The sequence below is a fragment of the Spea bombifrons genome, chromosome 4 (assembly GCF_027358695.1).
Source record: "Spea bombifrons isolate aSpeBom1 chromosome 4, aSpeBom1.2.pri, whole genome shotgun sequence".
Classification (NCBI taxonomy): Eukaryota; Metazoa; Chordata; class Amphibia; order Anura; family Pelobatidae; genus Spea; species Spea bombifrons.
The window spans coordinates 28,168,444-28,195,813 of record NC_071090.1 but is presented as its reverse complement, the minus strand read 5'-3'; the positions used below and the strand labels follow the sequence as shown (position 1 = coordinate 28,195,813).

The 27,370-nt window shown below is 40.9% G+C and overlaps 1 protein-coding gene across 3 annotated transcripts in view; it reads right to left on the bottom strand.

Moving 5' to 3' along the window:
• ARHGAP26 (Rho GTPase activating protein 26) overlaps positions 1-27,370 on the bottom strand; it is a 148,982-nt gene that overhangs the window by 51,439 nt on the left and 70,173 nt on the right. For all 3 annotated transcript variants that reach the window (XM_053462087.1, XM_053462088.1, XM_053462090.1), the window contains exons 13-17: positions 25,455-25,520; positions 24,051-24,125; positions 17,015-17,102; positions 16,073-16,131; positions 13,314-13,419 (exon numbers count right to left, since the gene is read on the bottom strand). In XM_053462087.1, coding sequence (XP_053318062.1) covers positions 13,314-13,419; positions 16,073-16,131; positions 17,015-17,102; positions 24,051-24,125; positions 25,455-25,520 — 394 coding nt within the window. The remainder of the gene's footprint in view (positions 1-13,313; positions 13,420-16,072; positions 16,132-17,014; positions 17,103-24,050; positions 24,126-25,454; positions 25,521-27,370) is intronic.

The following is a 27,370-nucleotide window of genomic DNA, read 5'->3' as shown; positions in this document are numbered from 1 at the left end:
CATATCTGTGAGTGATTCACTAAGTACTTTAACAAGAAAACAATCAAGGGCTTACCTGCCACAAAAGAAGCTGCCATCCTCCTCTGTGGTCTAACTATTCTTCTGCCTGAATGGCTGCTTGAAGCAGTCAATTAGTTGCAGGAAAGTGCTATTGAATTCAATGGAAGGACTTTCCACACATGTGCTCGTGGGTCTGCAGAGACCCTTACCAAAAGCCAGCATTGGAGCTGGAAGTATATCATGTGCATGGTATTTTGCTGGGGAGTGTGGAGAGGGACTAATATATTTGGGGAGGATTCTCTAGAATTCCCCCATGAATTTGCAAAATGGACCACACAAACCAAATGGCATCCCACGGCTTTCATGACTGCTAGAATGCCCCTTTGGAAGTATGCAGTAAATTGGATTGAGCACAAACATATTCATGTTCTTCTATAGCTGAAGCTCAGTTGCAATGATATTTCATCAAATCATCACCTGAATTTCATGGACGTACCCTTCTAGACGTTAAGGGAATGCAAATCTAAAACCCAAGGTCTGCTTATTCTCTTCACTTTTCAGTTTTACACCAGACACTGATCATCCCTCCGACGTCGAAGCTATTTATATGTTTGTGACCTAAATGTGATTATTTAATAGACTATTGATCCATGAAAGTCATTACCGCAGCGGCCATTACAGTTTTTCATTATCGGTACATGTCACTCTGATAAACGCTTTTGTCATTTCAATAAATATAACTGAACAGATTGGAAGCTGTAAGTCGGTCTGGTGTAATCAGCTGCAAATACCCACCAATACCCAACTGTGTTTCCAACATATCTATACTCACACACTTATACATACACATTCATGCTGACACACACACACAGACATACTTACACACAAGCACTTGTGCACTCTCACTATAACATGCATACTATCTACTTTACCCTCCATCCCGCACCCCCACATCTGTGAGCAGCATTGCCCCTGGGCTGGTCCAAAATTGCTCAAAAAGGTCAGACAGGCTGTGCTTCCGGTGCACTTCTGCAAAAGGAGCTTTGCCCCGATCGGAGAGGCTGTCCCCGTGGCTCCATCCCTTTGCGGAAGTGCAACACGAGACCAGAATAATCCAGACAGATTTGCAGAGAAAGAGGTGCAGAAATGTTTCTCTTTATCCAAGAATCTATCCTGAAATAATACTGATTATAAGACGACCCTGATTATAAGACGACCCCCCAAAATCTGAATATTAACTCAGGAAAAAAAGAAAAAGCCTGAATATAAGACGACCCTAAAGGAAAAAAGTTTTACCAGTAAATGTTAATTCATCTAAACTATTTTTTTTTAATAAAAGCTATGATTGAGAAAAATATTTTTTTTGTTTTTATTTCCTTGTATTTTCCAACCTGTACCCCAGTTACGCACATCTGCCCCCAGGCTTGCCACACCAATATGGCACTGATATGCCTTTTAACCCTCTATATGCCACTGTGCCCCATGGTATGCCTTTTGACCCCCTATGTGCCACTCTGCCTCCAGAAATGCCTTATACCCCTATATCCCATTCTGGCATTTAGGGGGTTAAAATGCATATTATGGGGAAGAGTGGCATATAGGGAGGTATAAGGCATTCCAGGAGGCAGAGTGGCATTAAGGGAGTTAAAAGGCATTGTATAGAGCACTCTGCCTCCAGAAATGCCTTATACCCCTATATGCCACTCTGGCATTTAGGGGGTTAAAAGGCATATTATGGGGAAGAGTGGCATATAGGGAGGTATAAGGCATTTCAGGAGGCAGAGTGCTCTATTAAATGCCACCTTAACGCCACTCTGCCTCCTGAAATGCCTTATACCTCCCTATATGCCACTCTGCCCCATAATATGCCTTTTAACCCACTAAGTGCCAGAGTGGCATATAGGGGTATAAGGCATTCCAGAAATGCCCTATGCCCCCATTTAACACACACACACACACTTACTGGTGCCTCCAATTTCCTGCTGTATTGCCGGGGCAGCGGGTTGACGTCTCTCCTTCCGCTGCAGCCGGAAGGAGGTGGAGTTGGCAGCGGGGGTTTGTCTGCTTCCGTCGCACATACCTTCCCCGGCTGTCAGAGATCAGAGTTCCCCGCACCGGTGCGGCACCGACAACCCCCGCTGCTAGCCACACCTCCTTCCGGCTGCAGCGGACGTTGTCTACGCGGATTGCGTAGACGTCAACCCGCTGCCCCGGCAATACAGCAGGAAGCACCGATAAGCGTGTGTGTGGGGGTGTTAAATGGGGGGGGGGAGACAGGAGGATCCAGGTCCCCTGCAGCGGTGCGGGGGATCTGGATCTTAGTCTCATAATCAGACCTCTATTTGAGGTCTGATTAGAAGACGACCCCGATTAGAAGACGAGGGGTATTTTCCAGAGCATTTGCTCTGAAAAAAAACCTCGTCTTATAATCGAGCAAATAAGGTATGTATTAGGGCAGCAAATTGCCGACCCTGTCAAAGTGCCACCTGGGTCCCATGGACTCATGTAAGAGCTGGCTTTGCCCATTTATTAATGAGACCATGGCTTCGGGGTGTTCCACATCTATTTTATACAAATGTTCTTAAAAGGTACCCTCCAGTCATCATATGCACTTTAATGTACATGATTTCCGAGTGGTCCTTTAATATTTATGTGGGGTCCCCCTTGCAAATGCAAACTCTGCAGAATCCGACCCTATCCATTTGTGCACCCCCCCACACACTATTTTCTGGCATGTGATATACTTATTGCCAGTCAGAATATTGTATGGGGGGGGTGTCTAAGACACCTCTTGCGTGGACTGTTTAATAGAATTAATAAAGTCCTTTAATATGCATTCTCATTTGGTGAGGCCATCAATAAACGTGCAGAGGAACATTATCTCCATTTTGTTTTAGCAACATCTGGTAACTTGTCTTTATATATACCAAATAGCTAAAGACCTTTTACAACTTACTCGGTGATTTCCTTGCATTTGTGGAAAAAGTTTCAAAGCGCCTTTGAAAAATATCCAAAGAAATAGTGTGTTTTGCAAAACAAGGAGTTACAACAAAATGTAAAGCTCCAGTCCTCCTGCACGATACAAGAGCTACGCAAAATGGTGTCCAGCCTCGATGAAGCCTCCTCAAAATGCAGAGTGTGAAAATAAATGACACTTATCAGTCGTATAGATCCAGCAATCTTCCTCAGTGCTAGACACACACTAGTATAACACTTGTTACCATAGGAACAAATAACTGGAAATATATTCAGGTTTTTAGCTCTTTCAGGGCTTTATGACCCTCTGGCATGAAGAGGGGTTAAAAAAAAAAAAAAAAAAAAAAAAAAAAAACACTACCCGACACAATTACGCTTGGAATACGCAGAACCTATTAACCTTGTTGATGGAAAAACAAGAAGCAAGCAAAAACACTGCGTCAACCATATGGCTTTAAACCTTGCTTAATAAAAACTAAAAAATGCTCTGTGTTTTGCGAGAGCTTGGAACAATTACACCCCAGTTAATTATTTTATGGTAGGGACTATCTTTTTCTTAATCTCCAGTGTGAGTCTCTGGGGAGTCCGGAAGTCCAGCTGAAGCCCGAGAATTGATTTTGGCTAATATGGTACTTTGTGGTCCTTTTTGGTGTCCCCCTTTCAAATGGACAGGGAGATTCTGCAAGTACAAAGTATAATTGGGAAACTAATCAGGCACAGTAGGAGAGCAGAGTATATTGTCCCAAACTGACATAGGTGTGTATATGTCTGTTGTACCGTTCAACCCAACAATCCCAAAGGTCTTTTCTCTTATGGACATTACATCATGTACTAACTGGGCTGAGCTGGACCATCATTCACTAAATCATTTAAAAGATTAACTCAGCCTTTTTATAGGAGATCTGTGGTCCCTCGTGAGCTCAGACTCATGGGACTTCCGTTAAGATCACAGTTAGCTGTGCGAATATCAATATGGCCACCAGGGCCAGCCCCATGCTTTCTTGCACTTCCTCTATGCATGTAATGTACTTGGCCGGCCTGCCTTGTGACGTACATCAATGTCCCTCACAGCTAGACAATAGCGTAACCAGACTCATAATGTATATGTTGATTGAAATAAAAACTCTGCCCCTTAACTGCTGGTAAAAGATTATTCACCAAAGGGCTTTAAAAATGATTGTAGTTAACCATGTTGAAATATCAGGATATTTTATTAATAAATCCGATTTGTTAAGTGAAATGCAGCACAGAGCTCCAAATCAGAAATCACAGTGGATTTCATATAATGCCATATACAGGGGGACAATGTTTAGCCATCTAAACAGGCCTGCGGTGGTATGCGTTGCCATGACAAAGCCTGGTTTGTCGCAAATAAAGGATTACGAAGGTTAATAGTTCATGGTACATCTAGAGCCGAGATTTCAAAAGGCATCATTACCTAAGGAGAAAAAAACACTAACATGGACAGCACTTTCCATCACAAGTGTTTTGCTACAGTTGGTAAATTGGGATTTCATGTTGTTTAAGAAATCGTCAACATACGTAAACAGGGGTTCTCATGTCTCAATATTACAGATAATTTGTTGGTTTCCGTTAAATGTATTTGGTCTGAAACGAGTGGCTGAAGAATGCATTTATTGGGCAATAAATAGTATTATAATCTATAGGGGTTTAAATTTAAAAGAAAAAAATCATGAAGTGACATTGTGATGTAATGTAAGAACAGAGGCTTGTTCAATGTAACCCTTTGCTCTTCAGTAGGGTAATAAAATAAACTAGCAAGGATGATCATTTCCTAGCTGAAACCGCCAGGGTCTGTGCACTTGTATTGAAAAGAAATATGAAATATATTCACAAATATATAGCATAAAAAAATATCTTGTTTCATATTTTGTGCCAGTCCTAAATATAATTCTCTCGGCTGTGAAGGTCTATGTCAAGGACCTCCAACTGCTGCAGGACTACATCTCCCATAATGCTCTTTCAGCTAAGGGACTGGCTGAGGAGGAGGTATAGCCCTGCAGCAGCTGGAGGGCCGCAGGTTGGATACCCCTGGTCTATGTATTATACAGCTAGCTGCATGCAACATTTGCTGCCATCAGAGGCAGGGTTTACAGGTTTCCAAACATGCTTTTGTTATCATACATGTCATGCTTGTTTTTCCATTTTTTATTACTTTTTATTTATTTATTTATTTTTTAGACTACATTTTGACAACAGACGGAAATTTTTTTTGCATATGTACAAAAAAAATGCACATACATTCTTGTGCTTCCGTTATTGGTGCAAAACTATAAAAAAAAAAATCTGCCTCTACCAGCTTTTTTATGAGCATATATTTTTGTATACTCTAAAGTGTATTTGGGATCCAAACATTCTTATAATTTATTCTAATCTATTTTGTGATAGAACTATCAGCTGATCTATAATTTGAAGCTATAATCACGCAACATATACCTCCCAAGCGTCCCAATTTTTGTGTCCCACTATTCTGTGGAGGTGGCCAACGGTCCTGCTTTTGCAGCCAGTGGGCTTCATGGGTCTGACCCTGGAAGCTGTAAAACCAAAAGGTCTGTGCGGTTACAAGTTTCCACGTGGCCACCTTGCAATGCTCTAAAGCAATGCTTAGGGTAAGGTGGTGCTTCAGGTATGGTGGTCAGGAGGTCCACATCATGCCCCTCCTGTGTCTAACCACATCCCAAGCACATGTGTCAATTTGGAGACCCGAAATGCTGTGGGGGTAGGACAATAATAATAATATAATAATATTAAGATAATATAATATTATCTTAATAATAAGAGGTACTATGAATAGGTTTCCATATTCTTTGTATAACTGGATTGGACTGCTGGATGCGCCTGGAAAAATGCCACACAGCACAATCCTACTTTTATATGTATTTTAATATCATGTTATTGTGGTTTAATGATATTAAAATACAGGGCTGATAGCAGAATTTTCTATAGAGAATAAACCAACATCGTCCTCTAATTTAAATAACAAATCAGGTTTGACTGAAGACTAAATCGGCGACGATTTAAAAGCTCTTTACAACAAAATAAAAGATAAGCTGCAGGGCTTAATATTTAGTTACAGAGAAGTCCCAAATAACTCATTATGGAAACTGTGTTTCAACAAAGCAGCATTTATTCTCTACGGGAGTTTCGGCATATTATTTAGGATAATTTTGCATCTATTTTCAGATATATATATACACACGTTTCTGGTTATTTCTCAATTCCACAAGCCTTCCTGCTCCCCAAAACACAATACTTTCTTAATATTTATAGGCCGCTACAGTCCTGTCTTCATGTCCATTGCGTACTGGAGTCCATCTTGGATCGACTCAAATTTATTTTACTGGGTGCATTCTATAGTTAGAAAATTAGACTCTCATTAAACTCCTCCCCATGGCTCCCTTTAATGAGCGCAGAAAGCATTTGTTGGTACATTTCTTGCACATGCTCAGTAGCACGTCGACACCACGTAGCAGCAGCCAATCACATGTAAGCTATCTGAACGCCGATGGTTTAGTAGCATGCAAGTGATGGTCTGCGGCAAATCTCAATGATTTCAATGAGGGGTGCTGAGCGTTTGCAGGACGTACCTGCTCAGTCAGCAATAACGTTTTTTTCCACAGTTAGGAAATACAGGTGTCTTTGAAAATTACAAGTATTGCTACATTCCAGTAGCGTCGGAATGGGGGGGCAGAGGGGGCCATGGCCCCCCTACAGCATGCTGTGCCCCCCCGTGTGCCCCCTCAATTGAAATCCCTGTAATTGCCCCCCAGGCCGCCCTGAATCTACATTAAACAGCCGCCCATTTAAGTGGCCGATTTGGCCACGCCAGGGCCGTCTTTAATGCCTGCAGCATCCGCGGTGGGCCGGCCGAACTGGCCGGCACACCGAGATGCCATTGCAGCCGATGTGGCTGTGAGTCCTTAAGCGGCGGTAAGACACACTGGCCGCTTTAAAATCATTAAGCGGCCAGCGTGCCTGCACAGTGCCGCCCAGTGTCCTGTTCCGTGTGTCTGTTTGGGTGTCGTGTGGCAGAGCTTGTCCTGGTGTGTCTGTTTGGGTGTCTCTGTGGCAGAGCCTGTCCTGGTGTGTCTGTTTGGGTGTCGATGTGGCAGAGCCTGTACTGGTGTCAGGGCGGGCTGTTTGGGGACAAAATTGGCTCACGCTGGGCTGTTTGGGGACAAAGTTGGCTCACTCTCGACTGTAATTTGTTAATGTTATCTTGGTGCTGGTCGGGTTCTATGTGGGCAGTGTGGACACCAGTGCTGGTGAGCTGCATCCTGCGAGCTATGCCTGTAATTTAGGGGGTTTTATCTATACCGTTCATGCTTAGTTATGTGATTTCCAGTTGATCTGTACCTGCAAAGCTGGGTTTGCGTGTTATTCTGTTGATCTGTATCTGCTATGCTTCCATACATTATTTATGTATACCTGCAAATACAGGGTTTGTATTTCTTATTCAGTTGATCTATACATGCACGTGCTGTTTACATGTGTTGTTTATTTGATCTATACCTGAACTACAGGGTGTAAGTAAAAGAGTGGTATGGTTTAGTGAATGAGGGGACAAAGGGATGATTACAGGGGAGAGGACCTCTCAATGTCACGGTGCAGTCAGAAGGACTGACTCTCGCTGTCTTCCCCTGATCTGCAGTCAGTGTGGCAAATATATTTTTCTTGGTGTGGTTGCGGAGGGAGTGATTGCATGCAAGGGAGCATTGAGCGGGGCCCAAGGAAATGCTTGGGTAGGGTCCAATTTATATATATATTGGCAGCAGGGTTTAATATTTATATATATATCGGCAGCAGGGTATAATATAAGTATATATCCGCAGCAGGGGCTAATATTAATATATATCGGCAGCAGGGTCTAATATTTATATATACCGTATTGGCTCGAATATAGGCCGCACTTTTTCCCCCCACTTTAAGTTTTTAAAGTGGGGGTGCGGCCTATATTCGGGGTCTAGCGCCCGACGCCCGGGACATGCAGTCCCGGGCGCCGGGCAAAGATACAGATCCCCCGCAGCGGTGCAGGGGACCTGCATCCTTCTCCCCGATACGCTCAGACAGCCTCCCCTGCCAGCACTTCCCACGGGGGGGGGTGTGCCGGCACGGGAGGTTGTCTAAGCGTTTTACCTCTGCCCACCCCCGACTTACCGGAGCAGACTCCCGGGTGTCTTGCGGGGCCGGCGGGAGACATTTACGCAATACGCAAATGCAACTTCCGGTAACGGTACCGGAAGTTGCATACGCGTATTGCGTAGATGTCCCTCGCCGGCCCTGAAGACACCCGGGAGTCTGCTCCGGTAAGTCGAGGAGGGGGGGCAGAGGAGGACAGCGGCAGCGTATCGCGGGGAGGGAGGGCAGCGTATCGCGGGGAGGGAGGGCAGCGTATCGCGGGGAGGGAGGGCAGCGGATCTCGGGGAGGGAGGGCAGCGGATCTCGGGGAGGGAGGGCAGCGGATCTCGGGGAGGGAGGGCAGCGGATCTCGGGGAGGGAGCGCAGCGGATCGCGGGAAGGGAGGACAGCGGCAGCGTATCGCGGGGAGGGAGGACAGTGGCAGCATATCTCGGGGAGGGAGGACAGTGGCAGCATATCTCGGGGGGGAGGACAGTGGCAGCATATCTCGGGGGGGGGGGACAGAGTGGCAGCATGTTTTTTTTGGTGCTTTTTTAAAGAAAAAAAACTTTTTCTTTAAAAAAGCACCAAACTTTTAGGGTGCGGCCTATATACGGGGGCGGCCTATATCCGAGCCAATACGGTATATTTCATATATATTTCAAATATAAATCATATTTCAATCACTTCAGATTAAGTTATTAAGAGATAAGTACATATGATGTAGTTAAAAACGCACGTCTAACGCATATATATATATATATATATATATATATATATATATATATATATATATAGTGTATATGTACCGTTTTATAATTGGCCCCCCTACTTTGGTCCCTGGCCCCCCTTGTGCCCCCCCTAAATATGAAAGCTGGAGACGCCACTGCTACGTTCATGTCCAGATTGTCTACTATTGTAGCATTTTGACAATTATTCAATCCAAACTTTGTAACTTTTTTTTTTTTATTATTATTTTGATCTTTGTATACCTGTTTATTTATTGTACATGTGCCTCCTGTCTGCAAAGATAAATAAAATGTTTTAAAAAAATATATAACAAAAATGATAAATTAAATTTTAAATTTAAAAGTGCTTTTTTGCTACTTATATATTTTATTATTTTTAGATTTTTAAAGTATAATTTTTGCCCGATACTTGTTATATGTTTATTTTTGATTTACACATAATTATCACTTGGCTATCACTCCAACTATGATTGTATATTGTTACTTGAAAATGCAAATAAAAAGTAATTTTTAAGAGGATTAGTTGCATTCCAACAGATGTAACGCGCTGGTCTTTCTGGTGAGGTGGTGACAGAGATCACAGGCTACTGAGACGCAGGCAGTGGTCCTCTAACTTGAATTCAAGTTCATCCAGTATTTGTTCCATCAACTCCCGAGCTCTACCAAAGGGTATACAGAGCATGGCTAGGCAAAGCATCATATAACCAGTAGGTACGTCACGTTTAGGAGGGGGTTTAGCAGCTTTACAGAGCGTTTCTCATAGAAACATACCGCGGGGCACATAAACATCATATTTATATCATAAACCTCATATGCAATGGGTTTAATGTGTCAAAGAGGATGCCAGAGACATTATCCAGCAGCCTTACAGACCACCATCACATTTAACTGGGCTGGAGAGTTACTTATGGGTACTGTATACAGCATGTAATGTATATCGCATACCATGCGTGGGTTATGAAGAAGGTGTTAAATAACTTGATGTAAATTAACCAGATGCGTCTGGTTAAGGCAGTTAGTACGGACACGCCTGCAGAGTATGCCTAAGGTGTTGACTGATCTTGTAAGGGTGCGTTACCGAAAAGCACAAAAGCAGACAGAGGTTGTTTTTACAGAAATTGTAAAAAGTTTCTGAAAAGCTCCAGTGTTTTATGCGATTAGCCCTTCAAAGAAAATAATAAAGAATGCAATTAAAACTTTTGTCTAAGTGGAACAGCACCTATAAATTTGAGCATATGTAGAAACAGATAAAGAGATGGCACCATCAACAGGTGCACATTCACTCACAACGCTCGTTTCACTTGAATACTCCAAGATCTTTTCACGCAAGTTTTTTCCCTGTAATTCAGCATATAAACTATGCGGTAGTTGATTTCTGTGGTGTTTACGTTATTATTATTAAGTCATTTTTTCCTGTAGTATCATTTCACAACAGTTAAACAGAGTTTTTGAAATTGCTACCTTCTATTAAAAAAAAAAATGTATTGTCAGTTTTCTCTTTGCCATAAACCTTCATCTGCTTTTTTGGGTAAAGTTTTTGGGGAGAAAATAGCTCTCCTATAATTGAATACATACTAGGGATGTTAGTATTTTACATCTCCATTTTCCAAAGTGTGCGTGTATGTATATATGTATATGTATATATATGTATATATATATATATATATATATATATATATATATATATATATATATATATATATATATATATATATATATATCATGAGTATTATCTACATGTTTATATAAAACATAAATCACAGTTTTTCTGCTTAAAGAACCGCAGTGTCCCATAGCCCCCTGAATCCCGTAAATACCCTAAATTTCTCCATAGTCTGTGGACACCTGGTAATGTCCAGTCATACCCCTAAGGTTACTGGTCTAGTATATACATCTGAAAGCCAGCCCTCGACCTCAGGATAAAGAAACTAGTGTGTGGCCAACTGTGCTTTATTTCATTTTTAGGCATTCTTTATTTGTACAGCTTGTAGGGCGAGAAAAGAACCTGTTGATGTCTTAGGCATGAATGCGTCTTCAACAGCAAGTTGACAGTTGGCTTAATTGCTGGCGCCAACACAAAAGAAATGAAATTAACTTCTGCACGTGATGTCCAAAAGTAACAACCTTCATAACGCCAAGGTTTGAAACATATATATAAGGTTTAAGATGTTATTGTTAATCTTGGCACACCGAAGAATCTCATCGTCAATGCGTGCAAGACTTGAGCACAAGAACTTCATTGCAGAAACTGTTTTTCCACCAAGTCGGCCCCATTTCTTCTAGAATTAGTTATTTTAATAATGACATTTGAAATATACCATGATTTGTATTATAGCTGGGGGATCCTGGACCGAAGCCCAATGCTTGGCCCTGCTCTGCTCGTAAAAAGCAAGCGCAAAGCTGCCTTGAACTCCTACTCTTTTATTATTGTGGACGTTCAAACTCACTTTCCTTCTTTTACCTAGCACAGCATGTGGATTGAAAGTCAACCATGGCCTGTCTCATGCAATGGACCAGCTCACCAAGCTGTACTATGTCTCAACATAATTGTTTGTCCTTGACATGATCCGCAACTCTCCCCCAATCTGAATGAATGGGTGAACAAAATAAGAGATTATACCTCGGTCTTCTTCTGAATATCAGATATTCTCAAAATGTAATACATATAAAACCATTCCCATAACCTAGCACACAAAGCCTCATTCATAGTGATAAAGTATGGCAATTCCTGGACCCAATGGCCATGATTAGATAATTGGGAGAAACAACATGGTGTTTAAGGAGCACTTGTTGTTAAGTACACACTGCAGTCCATTTATGTACGTTAATGCATATAGCTGTGTGTTATTTCCATGCAGACGCACAAACAGATTCCTCATGTCTCTCTCTCTCTCTCTATCTATATATATATATATAGATATATATGACATGTTTCCCCAACAACCTCCAGTCCCATGTTGGAAATATGTTTGACCTGCTCTGGGGTGCGCAGGTGTGAGGTTCTCACCTCCAGCAATCACAGGTGCAAGAAGACTTCTACTCCCATGCACTTTCCTTTCAGTTATTGGCTTCTCCAAGCACTGCAACTCTTCCTGATAGAAACATGCGTATTAAATACTTTCTAAAAATGAATGTCTTGATCATTGGTGGGGTTCTTTGGAGGACTAGACTGCCCTATTTAACACAACTTCTGCAGTGAATAAACAATCTTCAAATATTTTGCCAATGTCGATACCTCTATTGTCACCTGAATTTAAACAGAAAATGTAGCACATGCTACGTAGCAATATGTGCACATTTTAGCTGACTTGTTAGTTTTTGGTAAGGTCTCCAAACCCAACCACCTTACTCTTAGGCCTATTATTGACTTAGTAGGTGTTACTCTGACTTTTAAAATCTCCCATGGCAATGCGCTTACACTCAACAGCCATGGGCTCCTCTAAACAGTTTCTAAAGTTGACTTAAGTATGGAAAATAGATAAACACTTCCTCTTGGAATTCATTCTGTCGGTAATGGCATTAAGAACTAGAAGGGACGGGGTCATGATAGAATCTAGAAGATTATCTCCAATAAAACTACTTGCAGAACGGTCAGGAATGTAAGGCAAAACCCCCAATTCCACTGCAACTGGCCTGCAGACACATTTATCGGGCAAAGGTACAGGATCTCCATCAAAAGGAAACCTTACCTACAATCTAATCAGAAAAGCGAACATCTGAAGTAAGCAAAACATTTAGATAAGCCAGAAGCTTTTTGGAACAAAGTGCAACGATCTGATGACGTTAAAATTGAACTCTATGCATATAGTCACTAAAAGGTATATTTGGATAAAAAGTCACTTGAAGAAAAGAAGCTATCGATAACTGTTAAGCATGGGGTGGATCTAATATGTTTTGTGTTTGCGTGGCAGCCAGTGGCACAGGAAGCATTACATGGGTAGCACAAAGGATTGGATTGCCAAAACTATCAATAAATCCTTGACGCTAATGTGAAGAAACCGAGGCTGAGAAGAGATTGAATATTACAATACAATGATCCAAAACATCTCATGTTAATCTATGATCTTAAAATTAAAAGAAACGTGCCCAAAAATGTCACATTTTGTCAGTTTCGTACTAGACATTGAACTAAGCTGTCTCTCAATGGCAGCGGCTGCAAAACCTGGAGAGTTCAGGTTAGGCTACACTAAATGTTATCATCTAAAAATCATAACATTCTTATTCGCAGTGATTTTTGTACTCGGTATTCCATGACAGCTCCTCTGTAATCCGTCCACAGTTAAAATTATTTTAACTGAATACATTTAAGCCATTCATTTTCAAAGCACATGGAAGGATCTAAGTAGTTCTCCTTTCTGCTCACTTAGAAGCACTACCAAAACTAAACTGGATTTGCTTGGAAGTACGCAACAGTCTACTTATATAAAACTTATATGAATGTAAACTTACTTTGCTAAGTGTTTTATTATTAAATGCAACATCTGACGGTTCTTTTCTGGGAGACGGTGAATAAGACAATGAATTTCCTTTATTCGACATTCCTGGTTCTCCAGTTCTTTAATGAAAAGAGAGATCATGATTAGAAATGGGAAACATTAAACTCCGCATATAACATTTGATTCGATTTTGATTTATTTTACAGAATTCGATGGACTGCAGTGTACATTTATAAAAAAACATATTATCCAATGTAGGAGGTAGGAGTAAGTAATGGAAAAATGGAAACTGTATATTTTTTAAATTACTTGTAAATCATTTTAAATTATCCTTAAAATAATCTGATAAACTCAAGACATTTGGTTTCATACATAAAATTAGATTTCCTGGTATGGCTCTACTGTGGGAAACGTGCTCTTAAAAGTAATATATACTATACAGTAGTATCAAAATAGCCCCACGCTAACGAATAAAGTGTAAATTGCTCATTATTAAGCAGTTTGGCAAAACAAGCTGCTATGTATACAAAGGAATGTACTCCTAATTAACCATCTGTGAAATACTACAGTATCCTATTTCATGTCCTTTGATATAATTAGTATAACATACTTGGAAAAACAGCATAAAATCTGCACAGACCGTTTGCTTTGTATTTGAACTTATTGTAATGTTTAATATTTATGTTATATAATATATAACATTTAAAATGTTAACAAAATTGCTTTAAACACATATGACATACGTCAAGTATATTATAGTGTATGTTTATTAATACAGTCTAAGTATCTGAAACACTTATTGATGGTAAAAATCTATTGATTAGTTTTGTGTTTTTTAAACTATGTAATTGCTTTAAATTTGTCCCCTCCAACATTTCAGGTGTCCAAATGGGGATTTGTGGGTTGGGCTGGTACAGAAGTAAACAGGGCAAGAGGTTGTAGACCCACCCCACCAGAAGAAACACCTAGCAGCGTTCAGCTGCGCAGCATTGCAAGATGGCCCCACACACCAAGCTCCATTGAAGAAGCAGTGCCCAACTGTCTCGCAAAAGATAGGAGCCTTTAAAGGTATGTCAATGTTACTGTTTGGTATTTTTTTTTTTTTTTAGCACAGTTATGTCATGTGGACCAAAATCTAGGTAACAAAATAAACCACAACTTCCTCCTTCCCACTCCTTCCTTACAGCTTTCAGAGCCATTACGCTTCCACCAAAGAGAAGATGCAATCAAATTCTAAAGAGAAGGACTGGACTGGACTGGCCATCTGGCCCACTGGACAAATGCCCAGGATATGCCCAAACACACGTTATGTGAGCAACAGGCAGCCACTGGCCTTACAGCGACAGGGGGCCTTGAGAACTCCAATACGGTCCTGGTGAAGAACATACAGGGATGTATTTATTGCAAAATATACACTCACTAGCCACTTTATTAGGTACACCTTGCTGGTACTGGGTTGGACCTCCTTTTGCCTTCAGAACGGCCTATTATTCTTCGTGGCATGCTTTTTTTTTTACAAGGTGCTGGATTTTGGTCCATATGGACATTATGGCATCGCACAGTTCCAGAAGATTTCCCACTGCACGTGATGTGAATCTCCCGTTCCACCACATCCCAAACGTGCTCTATTGGATTGAGATCTGGTGACTGTGGAGGCCATTGGAGTACAGTGAACTCATGGTCATGTTCAAGAAACCAGTTTGGGATGATGTGAGCTTTGTGACATGGTGCATTATCGCACTGGAAGTAGCCATCAGAAGATGGGCACACTGTGGTCATAAAGAGATGGACATGGTCAGCAACAACACTCAGGTAGGCTGTCGCGTTTAAACCATGCTCAATTGGTACTAAGGGGCCCAAAGCTGTAGCCCATCTGCTTCAAGGTTCAAAGTGTTGTACATTCAGAGATGGTATTCCATATACCTCGGTTGTAACGAGTGGTTATTTGAGTTACTGTTGCCAGTCTGCCCATTCTCCTCTGACATCAACAAGGCATTTTTGTCTACACACCTGCAGCTCACTGGATATTTTCTCTTTTTCGGACTATTCTCTGTAAACCCTAGAGATGAAAATCCCAGTAGATCAGCAGTTTCTGAAATACTCAGACCAGCCTGTCTGGCATCAATAACCATGCCACTTTCAAAGTCACTTAACTCCCTTTCTTGCCTATTCTGATGCTCGGTTTGAACTTCAGCAAGTTGTCTTAACCACATCTACATGCCTAAATGCATTGAGCTGCTGTCGTGTGATTGGCTGATTAGCTACTTGTGTTAAACAACTGAACAGGTGTACCTAATAAAGTGGCCAGTGAGTGTATATGTGAGATGGCTCAGCCCATTAATGAAGAGTAAAATACATTTCTAACCCATTAACATAGTTACATGCCCATATTAACACAAATACAAAAGTATAATGACCTATAAAATGTAAGAAAGGGGGAAAAGTTCAGGTCAGTTGAGACAAGTAACATAATTTGAAAGGGGGAAAGTAGAGAACCTTTTCAGTCTGGCGAAACAACCAGTCCCAAGACCGTTTCTTCGACTAGACAGACTTTGCCATTTATGTGGTATTTTGCCTGATCATTTATGCTGACTCATCAGCCGTTTACACCGTACAATTAATTGCATGTGTTGCAAAAGTTACACATACAGCAGAAAGGTTAGACACAAATACCACAGGAGCGATGGTTGCGTGATGGCTGCGTGCCGGACACAAAAGCTGCATTTACAAAAAGAATAAAAGGAAGGAAAGGCCATCGCATCGGAAACTTACTAGCGGCTTTGATGAAGCTCCTTTGAAACTGGTATGTCATGAGTGGCCCTGGAAGCATCCTGTAATACATAAAAGTGAGCAATGGAAGAACATGAACTGCTAGCTCAAGGGAATTGTGGATACACCAGAGAAAAATACACATTTCCAAACAGTCTGCTGGCTTGTTCATGTAAATGTACAGAAGCCAATTTATCCTGCCAGTATAGCTCATAGAACCAGCGTCCTCGGCTAAAATGGAATTACAGAGAAAGGAAAACCTATGAAAGAAAATGTAGCTGCATTGATATATATATATATAAAAGCAGTGAGGCAAAGGGGAGACACCCATGGGAGTTTTTTGTTTTTAATTTTTATTACTAGGGACCCATAACTATTATACTATAACAGAGTTAAAATTACTTTTTTTTTTGGGGGGGGGATCACTAAAACTCATCTTTGGGCTTCTACTATACTGTATAGGGTTCATACAAGATCAGTATTATCTGCTTCTTGAAGTTAAACAAAACCGTTCAAGAAGACCACCATTGAAAGAATGTAAAAAGCAGATCAAAGAGTCAATGAACATCATGTGCAACCTCTTTCTCAAAAGAAAGAGGTCGTACAACACAGCCCACAGATGACTATTTCTGAAGTACTTAATAAGAAGGTAAAATTACCTTTACAATTTAACTTATCCACCCACTGCTTAGGAGTAATGGTGCCAAAAACGTAACATGTAAAGCATAAGCTCTACATGGGGTTCAGCAACTGATATGATATACCACAAAAATAACAGTCCCAGGAGCCAATAATTACATTCATTTATTTAGTTTCAGTTAACCTGGTTTCTGGGACTGTTGTTCACTTGCTTAGTCAAGTGATTAATGTGGCAAAATTACCTTTATACCTGAAATAAAGATTGCAACAGTTAAAGAGACTCAAAGAAACAAATGTTTAATAAACCTCAAGTATGTCTTCAATGTGCTAGTTATTGTCTTTATCTCCCACTCCGATGATATTTCAGCATCAGCTTCCGGGATGATTTTAGGATCTGAAATATACACAAAAAAGGAACTGTAGAAGCTGTAGAAATGGTTACTGCAAAGAATAATTAATGGCGCAACACACTCAGTTTTCTATGGAGAAAGAGTGATATAATCCATGCAAAATAGCATGTGTTACTGTAACAAGCCTTGTGGCCATACGGTAAGCACAGGTAAATAGCAGTACTTGGCATGTTGTTGGCATTTGTATAAGACACAGGTTAGAACTAGAAGTGATAAATTCAGGGGAAAATGACACTAATATCCAGGCCAATAGTGTGAAAATATCTGCCATCTTTTGGCTCTCTTAATGCCAAGCAGAAAAACCCTTAAAATTCCAGCCAATCACTGGTAACGAATTACAGTGGTGGCCTCATTTAATTTTAGCTTTACTCAGGGATGGGGCTGCCAGCAGGTACCCATCCAGCAGATACCCATCCAGCAGTTGCCAACTACAGCTCCCACAACCGTCATATGGTATTTGCCAGAGCACATGCAGAATCATGGTGGTTGGTGGTTTAACAGCAGCTGCGAAGCTACATATTGGGTAGCCCTGATTTAGGAATGAAAAATGACCATCCATAGACTATTCTCTGTTTATATAGTCAGACAACTGCAGCAATAATGTAAATGTCATTAGCATTAGGGCTCACACTAAGAGGACAACTCTCTGGCAAGAGTTATCAGCATATTTCCTGCAAATGAGCTCCTGATCGATGTTTGCTCCAAGGTAAACAACAGACCACAATGAGATAATTGGTGAGCAAAGGACTTTAGGATGGAAAGCCCATTTCGCCAAGTATACCTGTCCCTATTCCCCAACTCTATACCATACCCAATGCACTCACAAGCTCAGCTCCACTTCTGCTAGTATACAGTTCCAAATGCCATGGTGTTAGCAGGGGCCAGCCTCGTGTTAAGGGGGCCAGACCCTGCACAAAGAATTCTGGCCTACTTTGGGGACAATTTCCCCCTCGCTAGCATACCCATAAAGCTTCCCCTTCAGTTGATATATGTGTAATCATCTGGAACGAGTCTTGCGGGCTACTAATGCCCACTGTAGGCAGATTCTTGGACATCTTGCTTTGTTAATACCTTTTAAACGTCAGAATACTGAAGGGCTTCAGGAGATGCTAAACACAACAATGCTACTATGTTCAGTGAATCATGCCAAGGGAAAAAAAAAACAATAAAAACATGAACATTACATCTATTTATAGATTGTCAATAGATTCTATAGACAACAGGGGGACAGTGAAAATTTTCAATTACAGAAGGAGAAGACTACTGACTTGTTTGCTAGCTAACTGTGTGTAACTTGCAGCACATGAAAAGCCTCCAAGGCCATGGATTTGTGACATATCTCACCAGGTATCTTCACAACAGACTCCAGCATTCTAAGCAGTCTGAACAGGAACACAACAATGCAACACGATAAAAGAACCATACCGGTATTCAGGGGACCATGGTGAGACCTTTTATCTACAAATAGAGAAAACTTAAAATGGTGGTGAACCTTCCCAGGAGTGGCTGGCCTAGCAAAATACCTCCAAGAGCTCATCAAGAGGTCACAAGAGAATCCACACTATCATGTAAAGAACTGCAGGCCACACTTTCCTCAGTAAGGGTCAGTGTTCACGATTCCAGAATAAGAAAAAGGCATCCATGGGATGTAAGACAAGAACTACTGCAGACCAAAAACATCATCTTGATGACCCCCAAGTCAAAAGTGGAACTTTTTGGAAGACATGGGTCCAGTGACATCTGGCATGGATGGATGATCTGAAACATTTACATATGACAAATAAGCAAAAATAGAAGAAATCAGGAATACTGCACATACATACAAATATAAGCAGCTCGGGGAAAGGCTGCAATCTTACTAATTATGTGAGCGGAATCCTACAATCCTACACCACTGTGAGCTAGGAATTTAGGATTAAATTCTAATTTGTTCAGTACAGTAAGATATTTGAATACAATACAAACACTACATCACACCGTAATGTCCTCGCGGCCAAACTGGAAGGATTTTTCCATCAGCAGAATAAATCCAGCAGCCACATTTAGAAAACTGTTTATCTTGACTAATGCCAAGCCTCCAACTACAATCCTGTTATGTAACATTACCAAGCATTTCTCAAATGTCTGCCAGGCCAGGGGGCTTTTTATAGCATGTAAGAGAAACACGTCTTCAAGATGCAGTCCACTCTTTCAAACGCGTTTCAATTTCATAATTAGCCTGTGCAGAGATAATTAATATTCTCCAGTCATCTGCATGTCAAGCTGCTAATTTCCACACCTCTCTGAGAGCCAATGAGAATTTGGATACCCAGTTTACCACAGTTCATAAAGACATGGATGGATTGGTATGGAGGAAGTTGACCGGGCCACACAGAGCCCTGACCCTGAGATCGCGAGCCAAGCCTTCTCGTCCAACATCCCTGCCTGACCTCACAAATGCTTTATTGGATGAATGCAGGGCTCGACAAATCCCAGGCGCCAGGTCGCCATGGCGACAGAGAATTTTGTCCTGGCGCCTAGGTTTTGTCAGCCTCTTACATCCAGAAAAAATTGTGGATGTAAGAGGCTGAGCTACCACACGGGGGCGCTGTTGCTGCTGTCTGCCCAGGAGTCTGGGCAGACAGCACAGCCACTCCGAGCCCGCCCCCGAGCCTGAGATCACTCCCACGGAGTGATCCTGTAGGCTGAAAACACGGTTGCTGGAAAAGCAGCACTCGTGTCTTCAGCTGCCACAGGCAGCCTCAGGGAAGGGGTTTGTGTGTTGATTGGGTCCCCACACAAGTCTGGGGACCTCACCCAACACCCCACAGCTGCCTGATCGCTCCATGGGAGCGACAGCGCAGCGTTAACCCCTTCAATGCCGTGGCATTTAGGGGTTAATTCCCGTTTTGGGGGCTTTGCTGCTGGTGGTCTGCCTGGAAGCCCTTTGATGCATGGAAGCCTACAGCAGTCATCAGAGACTCCCCCCTGCAGTGGCTGGTCTATAGACCAGCAATTGCTTCCCAGCTGCCAGATGCAGCTTCAGGGACAGGGGGAGAGGGTTCTTTGGTCTTGCCATGAGTGTGGAGACCAGCTCCAACAAGCTTGTGGGGACTAAATATATCTGTCAATGCTGTGCTCCAATGGAACATCAGCATCGAAAGAGTTAAAAAATGAAAAAAATTAATAAAAAAAAACAAAACAAACAGCACTGACCTGAAAGTCCAGGGTGCTTCCAGGTCAGATGCTGTGAGTTTAGTAAGTGGGCTGATGATGATCAGATCACTCCTGACCAACTGTTAGTTTAAAAAAATCCTGGCTCCTAACTTTTTTACCTGGCGCCTAGATCCACAACAAATTTGTCAAGCCCTGGGATGAATGGGCCACAATTCCAGCACTAAACACTCCAAACTCTTGTGGAAAGCCTTCCCAGAAGAGTGGAAGTTGTTATAGCTGCAAAAGGGGGGACCAACTACATATTAATGTCTAAGTAAGGGTCATAAAATCCCTGTGAGTGTAATGGTCAGGTGTCCCAATACTTTTGTCCATATACTGTAGTGTATTATGAAGGGCCAGCCTCAGTTAGCTTGTCCTGTAAGACGAGTTGATGCATACTGCTAAAACAACGCACCAAACTGTCCTATTCAACCTTTCATTGTGAAGGAACGTGCAGGACAAACTCAAGAGGCAGTCACTATGTAACTTATATTCAATTACTAGGCACTATTACAATGCATTGGAGGTCACCTAAAATGCACAGTTTAATAAATAATCCTCACTTGATTAACTGCAAATGGTCTATGTCCAGAGATAAACATTAAAGAATCTCCACTAATGCTAGTACTTTTCTAGAACTCCAGCAGATACGGATCCCATTATGGAATTCCTAGTGGAATTGAGGGAACCTACATTGGATTGTTGTAGCCAATTTCAAATGTCTTACGATGGTACATCCGGCATTATATAGAAATTTCACATTCATCTCTTCCCCCAGGGAGCTCTGCTGTCCTCAACTGCCCTTAAAACAAGGAATCCATAATGCATGGAACAAGGAGAACATTCACATTCCATACTAGTTGCCTGTCTCTGGGATGTCCATCTTTCACTTATCTACACACATCCTAACCTATCTTGCCAAATAATCTATACTCCTATTGTCTTATTCCCTTGCCGATTCTGTTAGGTGTATAGAGGCAACGCTCTTCAAACTTAATGTGTGTGTGTATATATATATATATATATATATATATATATATATATATATATATATATATATATATATATATATATATATTATACACACACACACGCAGACATACATGAATGGTAATAAACACGAAAAGCCTTAGAAAGCAAGGGCAGATCTACTGGTTTATGAAATGGAGCGTCTAACCATGCCAAAATGTTTGTAACACAAACTCTGGCAACAAGACAACAGTAACTGCAGTGAGCAAACAATTTGAGATATAAAGTCCTAATTTAAACTGCATTATTATAGTCTACACAAGTACTTTAATATGCACTCTTGAAAAAAAACCACTTAATTGAGGCAGAAACTGCAGCTACTGAGCTGAAGCTCCCCTTCTCCTTTGTTTGGTCTGACAATTCTTGCCGCTGACTGGCTGCTTGAAGCAGCCAATCAGTGGCAGGAAAGCACTCCCAATGAAATCCATGAGAGCTCTTTCTGTTAGCGGCACAAAGTTTGACCAGAACTCGCCTGCAGCGTTTGCCGAACACATCTCCTGCATGAAGAAACAGCTGGAGGGCAGGCGAAGGGGAAAAAACCTGGCTGCAGTGTCCCTTTAATTCTTCAAAGGGCCTGTACAAAAACACATTGAGGCCTACCTTGAAAGGGTCAAAGCAACCCATAGGATTAGATGTTAAACTATGTGTTAAACGCTGTGCGTGAGCCTTAGGAACATATATCGGGTTTTATTATAGCTGAATCATGGCTGTTCAGGGCACGAAATACGGATAGATCATCTGAGCTTCCCATCACGGTTTTAACAGCCGTTCTATAACCTCCGGATGCCACAGATCATGTCCCCATCGGTTCTGACATACATCAAAGAAAGCTGCGTTTCTAAGTTGCCTTTTGCGTCCTTTCACTAAACAGATAATACATTGGGGTGTGATGAATGGTCCACACACATCCCTATCTACAGCAGATCTGCAGAGATCACTGGGACATATTGCTCCGAGATACAGGCTCGTTGCTGCCCTCTGCAGTAGAAGGTTGCACTCAGCACCCGGCCGCACTTTTTGGCCGTGCATGTGTCTCCTAACAAATACCTCTTTACACTTTTATTGTTGTGTGCCCTATTCTTCCAAACACTTGTAGATTTACGTTATGTTGCAGGTTCCTACCTACTGAGGTCCCACTTACTCACTAAGGCTTGATTTATTTTCATTGCTATGCAAAGATAAATAATATATGTTATCTACACATCCCTTGACATTTCCATATATATGTGTTGTAGGGCTGTAGAACACGGCGAGACACGCATACACACCAAACATCCTGAGTTCCTAAAAGAGAGGAACATCAGAAGAAGGAATACAGACAGAAGAGTACTATCTTCCCAAAAGAGGGAACCTTTTGTCTCTCAATATTCAGGCTTTACTCTGGGAGTCAGACACTGCGACACGGAGTCGGGCAGCCTCTGACGATTACGCAACATAATTACCTCTGTTGTCACAGTGACCAGACTCCGAGAATGACCAGAAAAAAACCCAGGACCAGCATTTTACGTATGAGTGTATACAAAAAGGTTATAAGGTTAAAAGAAAAAGGTGCAAAATTACACCATCATATGGATTACAAAGGAGATAGGCCTCTCCTTTATCCAAGTCAATGTTTATTCACAGCTTTGTATACTTCCTATTAGTTCTTACAACATGCCCATGTTTATATATCTCCCTCACTCACAAATCCACACAGAAGGTCATAAAAATCAAATGCATGTTGCGTTAAATACACTACGCTAAACATATGGTGGCTTTTATGTAAAAATGCTTAAAGAATGCTGACTCTTCTGCTGAGCATCTGATATTTCGCAACACGCAGCCATTCTTCCCCATGCAGACTGGCTGTTTATCTTGTATGACTATATACCGGTATGTATTTTACAGAAACACGACTTATAAATTATATATATCCGAAACAGAATGAACTGCACAATAAGATGGCAGACATTTTATGACTTGTCCGCCAAAAAACGACATAAATAGCATTGATATGGACAATTATTAGATCTACATATCAATACCAAGGTTATATTTGGTTCAATGTCTGCTTTTAGACTAACTTTTCCACTAGTTTCTATGTACGGCACCCAGTCTGTTCCATAATACACGGTTCCCACAAAACGCAAGCAGATTTGAGAACGTTTCAGAAAAAAACTGGCTGCATTTATAGTCTGCGAGTCTTATACGTGAACTTTTGGCTGCGTTGATGAAAGCGCTACAGGGTCGTCCATCACTAACTTACACTTTTAAAGCTAACCTCATTGATACGTCAACGTTTGTTAAGATTACTGAATATCCTGATCCACTGTTGAGCCTAAAGGCTTTCTGAAGGAAAATAACCTAGAAAGGGTAATCCAATTATTGGAGCTAATCACTTTTACGGAAGATTAAACAATCGCATTGCAAAAATAATTCTTTATCAAATAATCCTATCGTGTAAATGAGACAACACTCAATATCGTAAAGGTTTTAATTAGTGAAAGAGTTTGTAACAGAACTTGGGGAAAATATACAGAAAAAAACCTGTTACAGTGAATAGTGTTGTTTAAAGTCGTGATTTATGGAAGTCAACTTTTCAGGGTTCCTATTCTACTACTGTAAAAAATATTAAAGGACACTAGTAGGATGAAACGTGTCTAATGAGTATATTTTGAGACATGCCAATTGTTATGTTTCCAGGTCACTCGCTGCAACATGCCACTTACCCATCAAAACGCTTAAGAGTTTCTGAACTCTGGAGTTGACTCCAACAATTCGGTAAAGCCCTTGCTCATTGATCCCTGTAGAAAATAGATATTTTAAGCTAATTAGAAAGATAACAGGAAACATCTCTTTTTGCTCTTACACATTTATAATGACCTAGTTAATTAAGAAACATGTTTCAGTCATTTTGTTTTTAGGCTGAAGCATCGAACACAATGCTTTGTTGCCCTCCCAACATGAGATAAAGAAAGGGTTTTTTGTGCTCGTACTACCAGTTTGAAGTCAACTGATCACATTGAGCAATTTCTAACTTTAAGGACAAACCTTGGAAGAGTAGAATCTTTTTGCGATGGTGAATGTCAAGCACAGAGACAATGGCAACTGCCTATCTATGCATTCAAAAAAAGGTCTTCAAAAGGTCAAGTTGCTTTTTAGCAGACTTAATTGGTTGCTTAAAATGCTAATTGCAACCATCAACTGCCACATGTTCTGAAAGCCATCACTGCCACTATGTATTGTACATCCTATTCATGCTGTAACATTAGACATCTTCTCCAGCTTTAGCCACAGACTAAAAGCATCAGGAGAGTAACCGAGGTGCAGAGGCCCGGAGACCAAGGAAGAGCTGCTGTGCGAGAAGAAGCAGCTCGATGTATCTTTACAACTGGGCACGAGAAGGGTAATACTTCGATTTGGTGTAATAATAAAATAATAAAGTAACACTATTTGGTGCATATTTTATGGCCTTTTTTTCTGTTTCTCTTTATAAGAAGTATATGTATCCAATGGATTCTCTTTACCATCACCCATGGAAAACCAAAACTATATCCCCAAAAACATATTGTCTCACACCGACCAACCAGATCTATAGGCGCATGAAAAGTAAGAATGGCCACCACAGGCTTCCTTTCCCGCACTTGCTGAGGTCAGAGCTCGATGCACACATCCATTATTATGGAACTAGGTCATAGCTAGTACTGCCTTTTGCCTGTATTTGTATTTTATTGCTGTCCTAAAGAAGGCCGCATAGATACAGACCAAAATGTATGTCAGCATAGCAATTATTTGCAATACTATGCAATATTTTGACACAACCTCTATCAATTTTTGAATGCACTCGAGTTGTCTTGAATATTAATTTTTGAGGATTCACAGGCCACTGCAACTCCATTTTGAAGGGTTTTTTTTTTGCTTTCCTATTATTTTAATCCTGAGACAATTGAAACCATACTAGTCAACTTTGTTCAGATGTTTGCTATGACACATATCGTATCTTTCCTAAAGACAATAAAACACTGGCAGCCAAGCAACACACAATGGTGCAGACAGCTGCGTAACCTTGATTGACTCCCTCAGGTTGACCTAAGCAAAATGCCATCTGCTCATACGCCTGGATTTGTCCTCACCTCTCGTTTCCACAGCTTGGATACACTTCCGGATGACGCTGAATCCAATATTGTCCAGCTGGGCAGCTTGAAAGAAAACCAAGATGAATTATTATTTAGTGGGTGATATCTGGGACAGAGCATATTAAGTGAACGGATTTATGATGCTCAATACTCGTTTTATATACATTATATATATATATAGCTACCAAAAAAAATAAAAACCTTAAAAAGTACCCATGTCCATTTGAAGAGTTGGAAATAAGCTATTGCTTTGAACGCAAGTTAGATAATTTATACAGAGCTGTCCTCCAGTAGTCCCTGCTTATTTGATACATTTCCTCACATAGATGAACACCCTTATCAGCACCCAACATGTGCAAACACGCAAGAATTGATCCATTTTTTACTTCATTTTCGCTTGTTTATAGATTTTGTAGTTATTACAGACTATGGCATAGTTTGTGGATTAGATTTCGCCAGTATATTATTCTTTAGTTGGGGAGCAGTCACCTTTCAGTAGCACATGTGTGCTTGTTTGTGTGTGTGTGTGTGTGTGTGTGTGTGTGTGTGTGTGGGGGGGTATTCTATTATATCAGTGACATAAGTTCATTAAGTTCATAGAATCTATGAATTCACTTAAGGATCACCAGTCAGACATCATTTAAATGTCCAATTGACCCATATTTTAATGTTAAATACATATTGGAGTCAATGTGCATGGTTTCCAGTGCATGTTACCGCATGAACATCTGTCAAGGCATTCTTTAGCTGGAAAATGAGGTTTCTAACCCTACCCCCACTTGCCTCTATTGAAAGCAGGAGGCAGTTCTAGTATGCTCCTTGCACATGCTCAGCAACACTCCCATTCTAGTCAATTGAGCCGAGTGCCCACTGTAATCAATTGGAGTAGTAGCTGTATGGGTAGCTGAACACTGACGTGTTGCTAGTATAAGTACAATTGAAGTCCAGTCCCTTCATGGGTTAAAAACTTAAGAACTATAAGCAAATAAAAAAAATAATAATATATATATATATATAGCTTTATAAATAAAAGATAATAAGAAGTGTGTATGTTAAAACCATTGTCAGTGCCACAGTTACACTATGCAAATGTATAAGGTATATAGCTATTTTATCTTAAATGAGTTTAGATAAGCAGTCTGTACTTGGAGCAGAGCATGCAGACATGGGCATCGACACCAAATACATTGATTTTATCTGAGATCTACAATCCATGTTAACGTTTCCTGTAGAAAGCTGAATGTTGCTTGAGCCCGAGTACAAGCTCTGTATGACCGAACCTATTCATCCCTGTGGAACAGCAACAGGGATTTTATTACTTTCCCTGCCTGACCTCTATTATTCTGAAAGGCTGCAAAGCGTAAGTCTCGTCCTGGAATTTATTAGTGCCAGATAAAATATTTATTTTGTGCAAAACGATGACACCCCGAAGGCATTCAGCTCAGATTCTGAAAGCGAGACTTGAAACAGTCAAAGTAATGAAATATAAGACTCTATTAAGCAGAACTGTGCCAGGATTTTTCTCATTTCTTTTTTTTCTCCAAATTTAATTTAAAGAGGTTAATAATATATACAGAATTAATACCATCTTCTGCCCTCGAGGAATCCTTATATCTTTGTTAGCCATACTCGGCAACGGAAGACGATGAAACTTCTTGAACTTGGAAAGGTTTTTATCTCCAAAGAAAATCATATTCCAAACGTAAGCATAAAAAGTATTATTTCTTGTAGTTATTTTATATGATGCTCAGAGAAGCTCTGTCTTCACTTGAACGAGGTTTGCAACTCTATTCCTCAACCAAATTTTAAGGATCACTGAAAAACAAAACGAGCATCCACGTTGGCAAGCTATTGTAGATCCTCTGCATTTTGCACAAGATCTCACACTTGCACACTTACTCAACGGCCTAGAG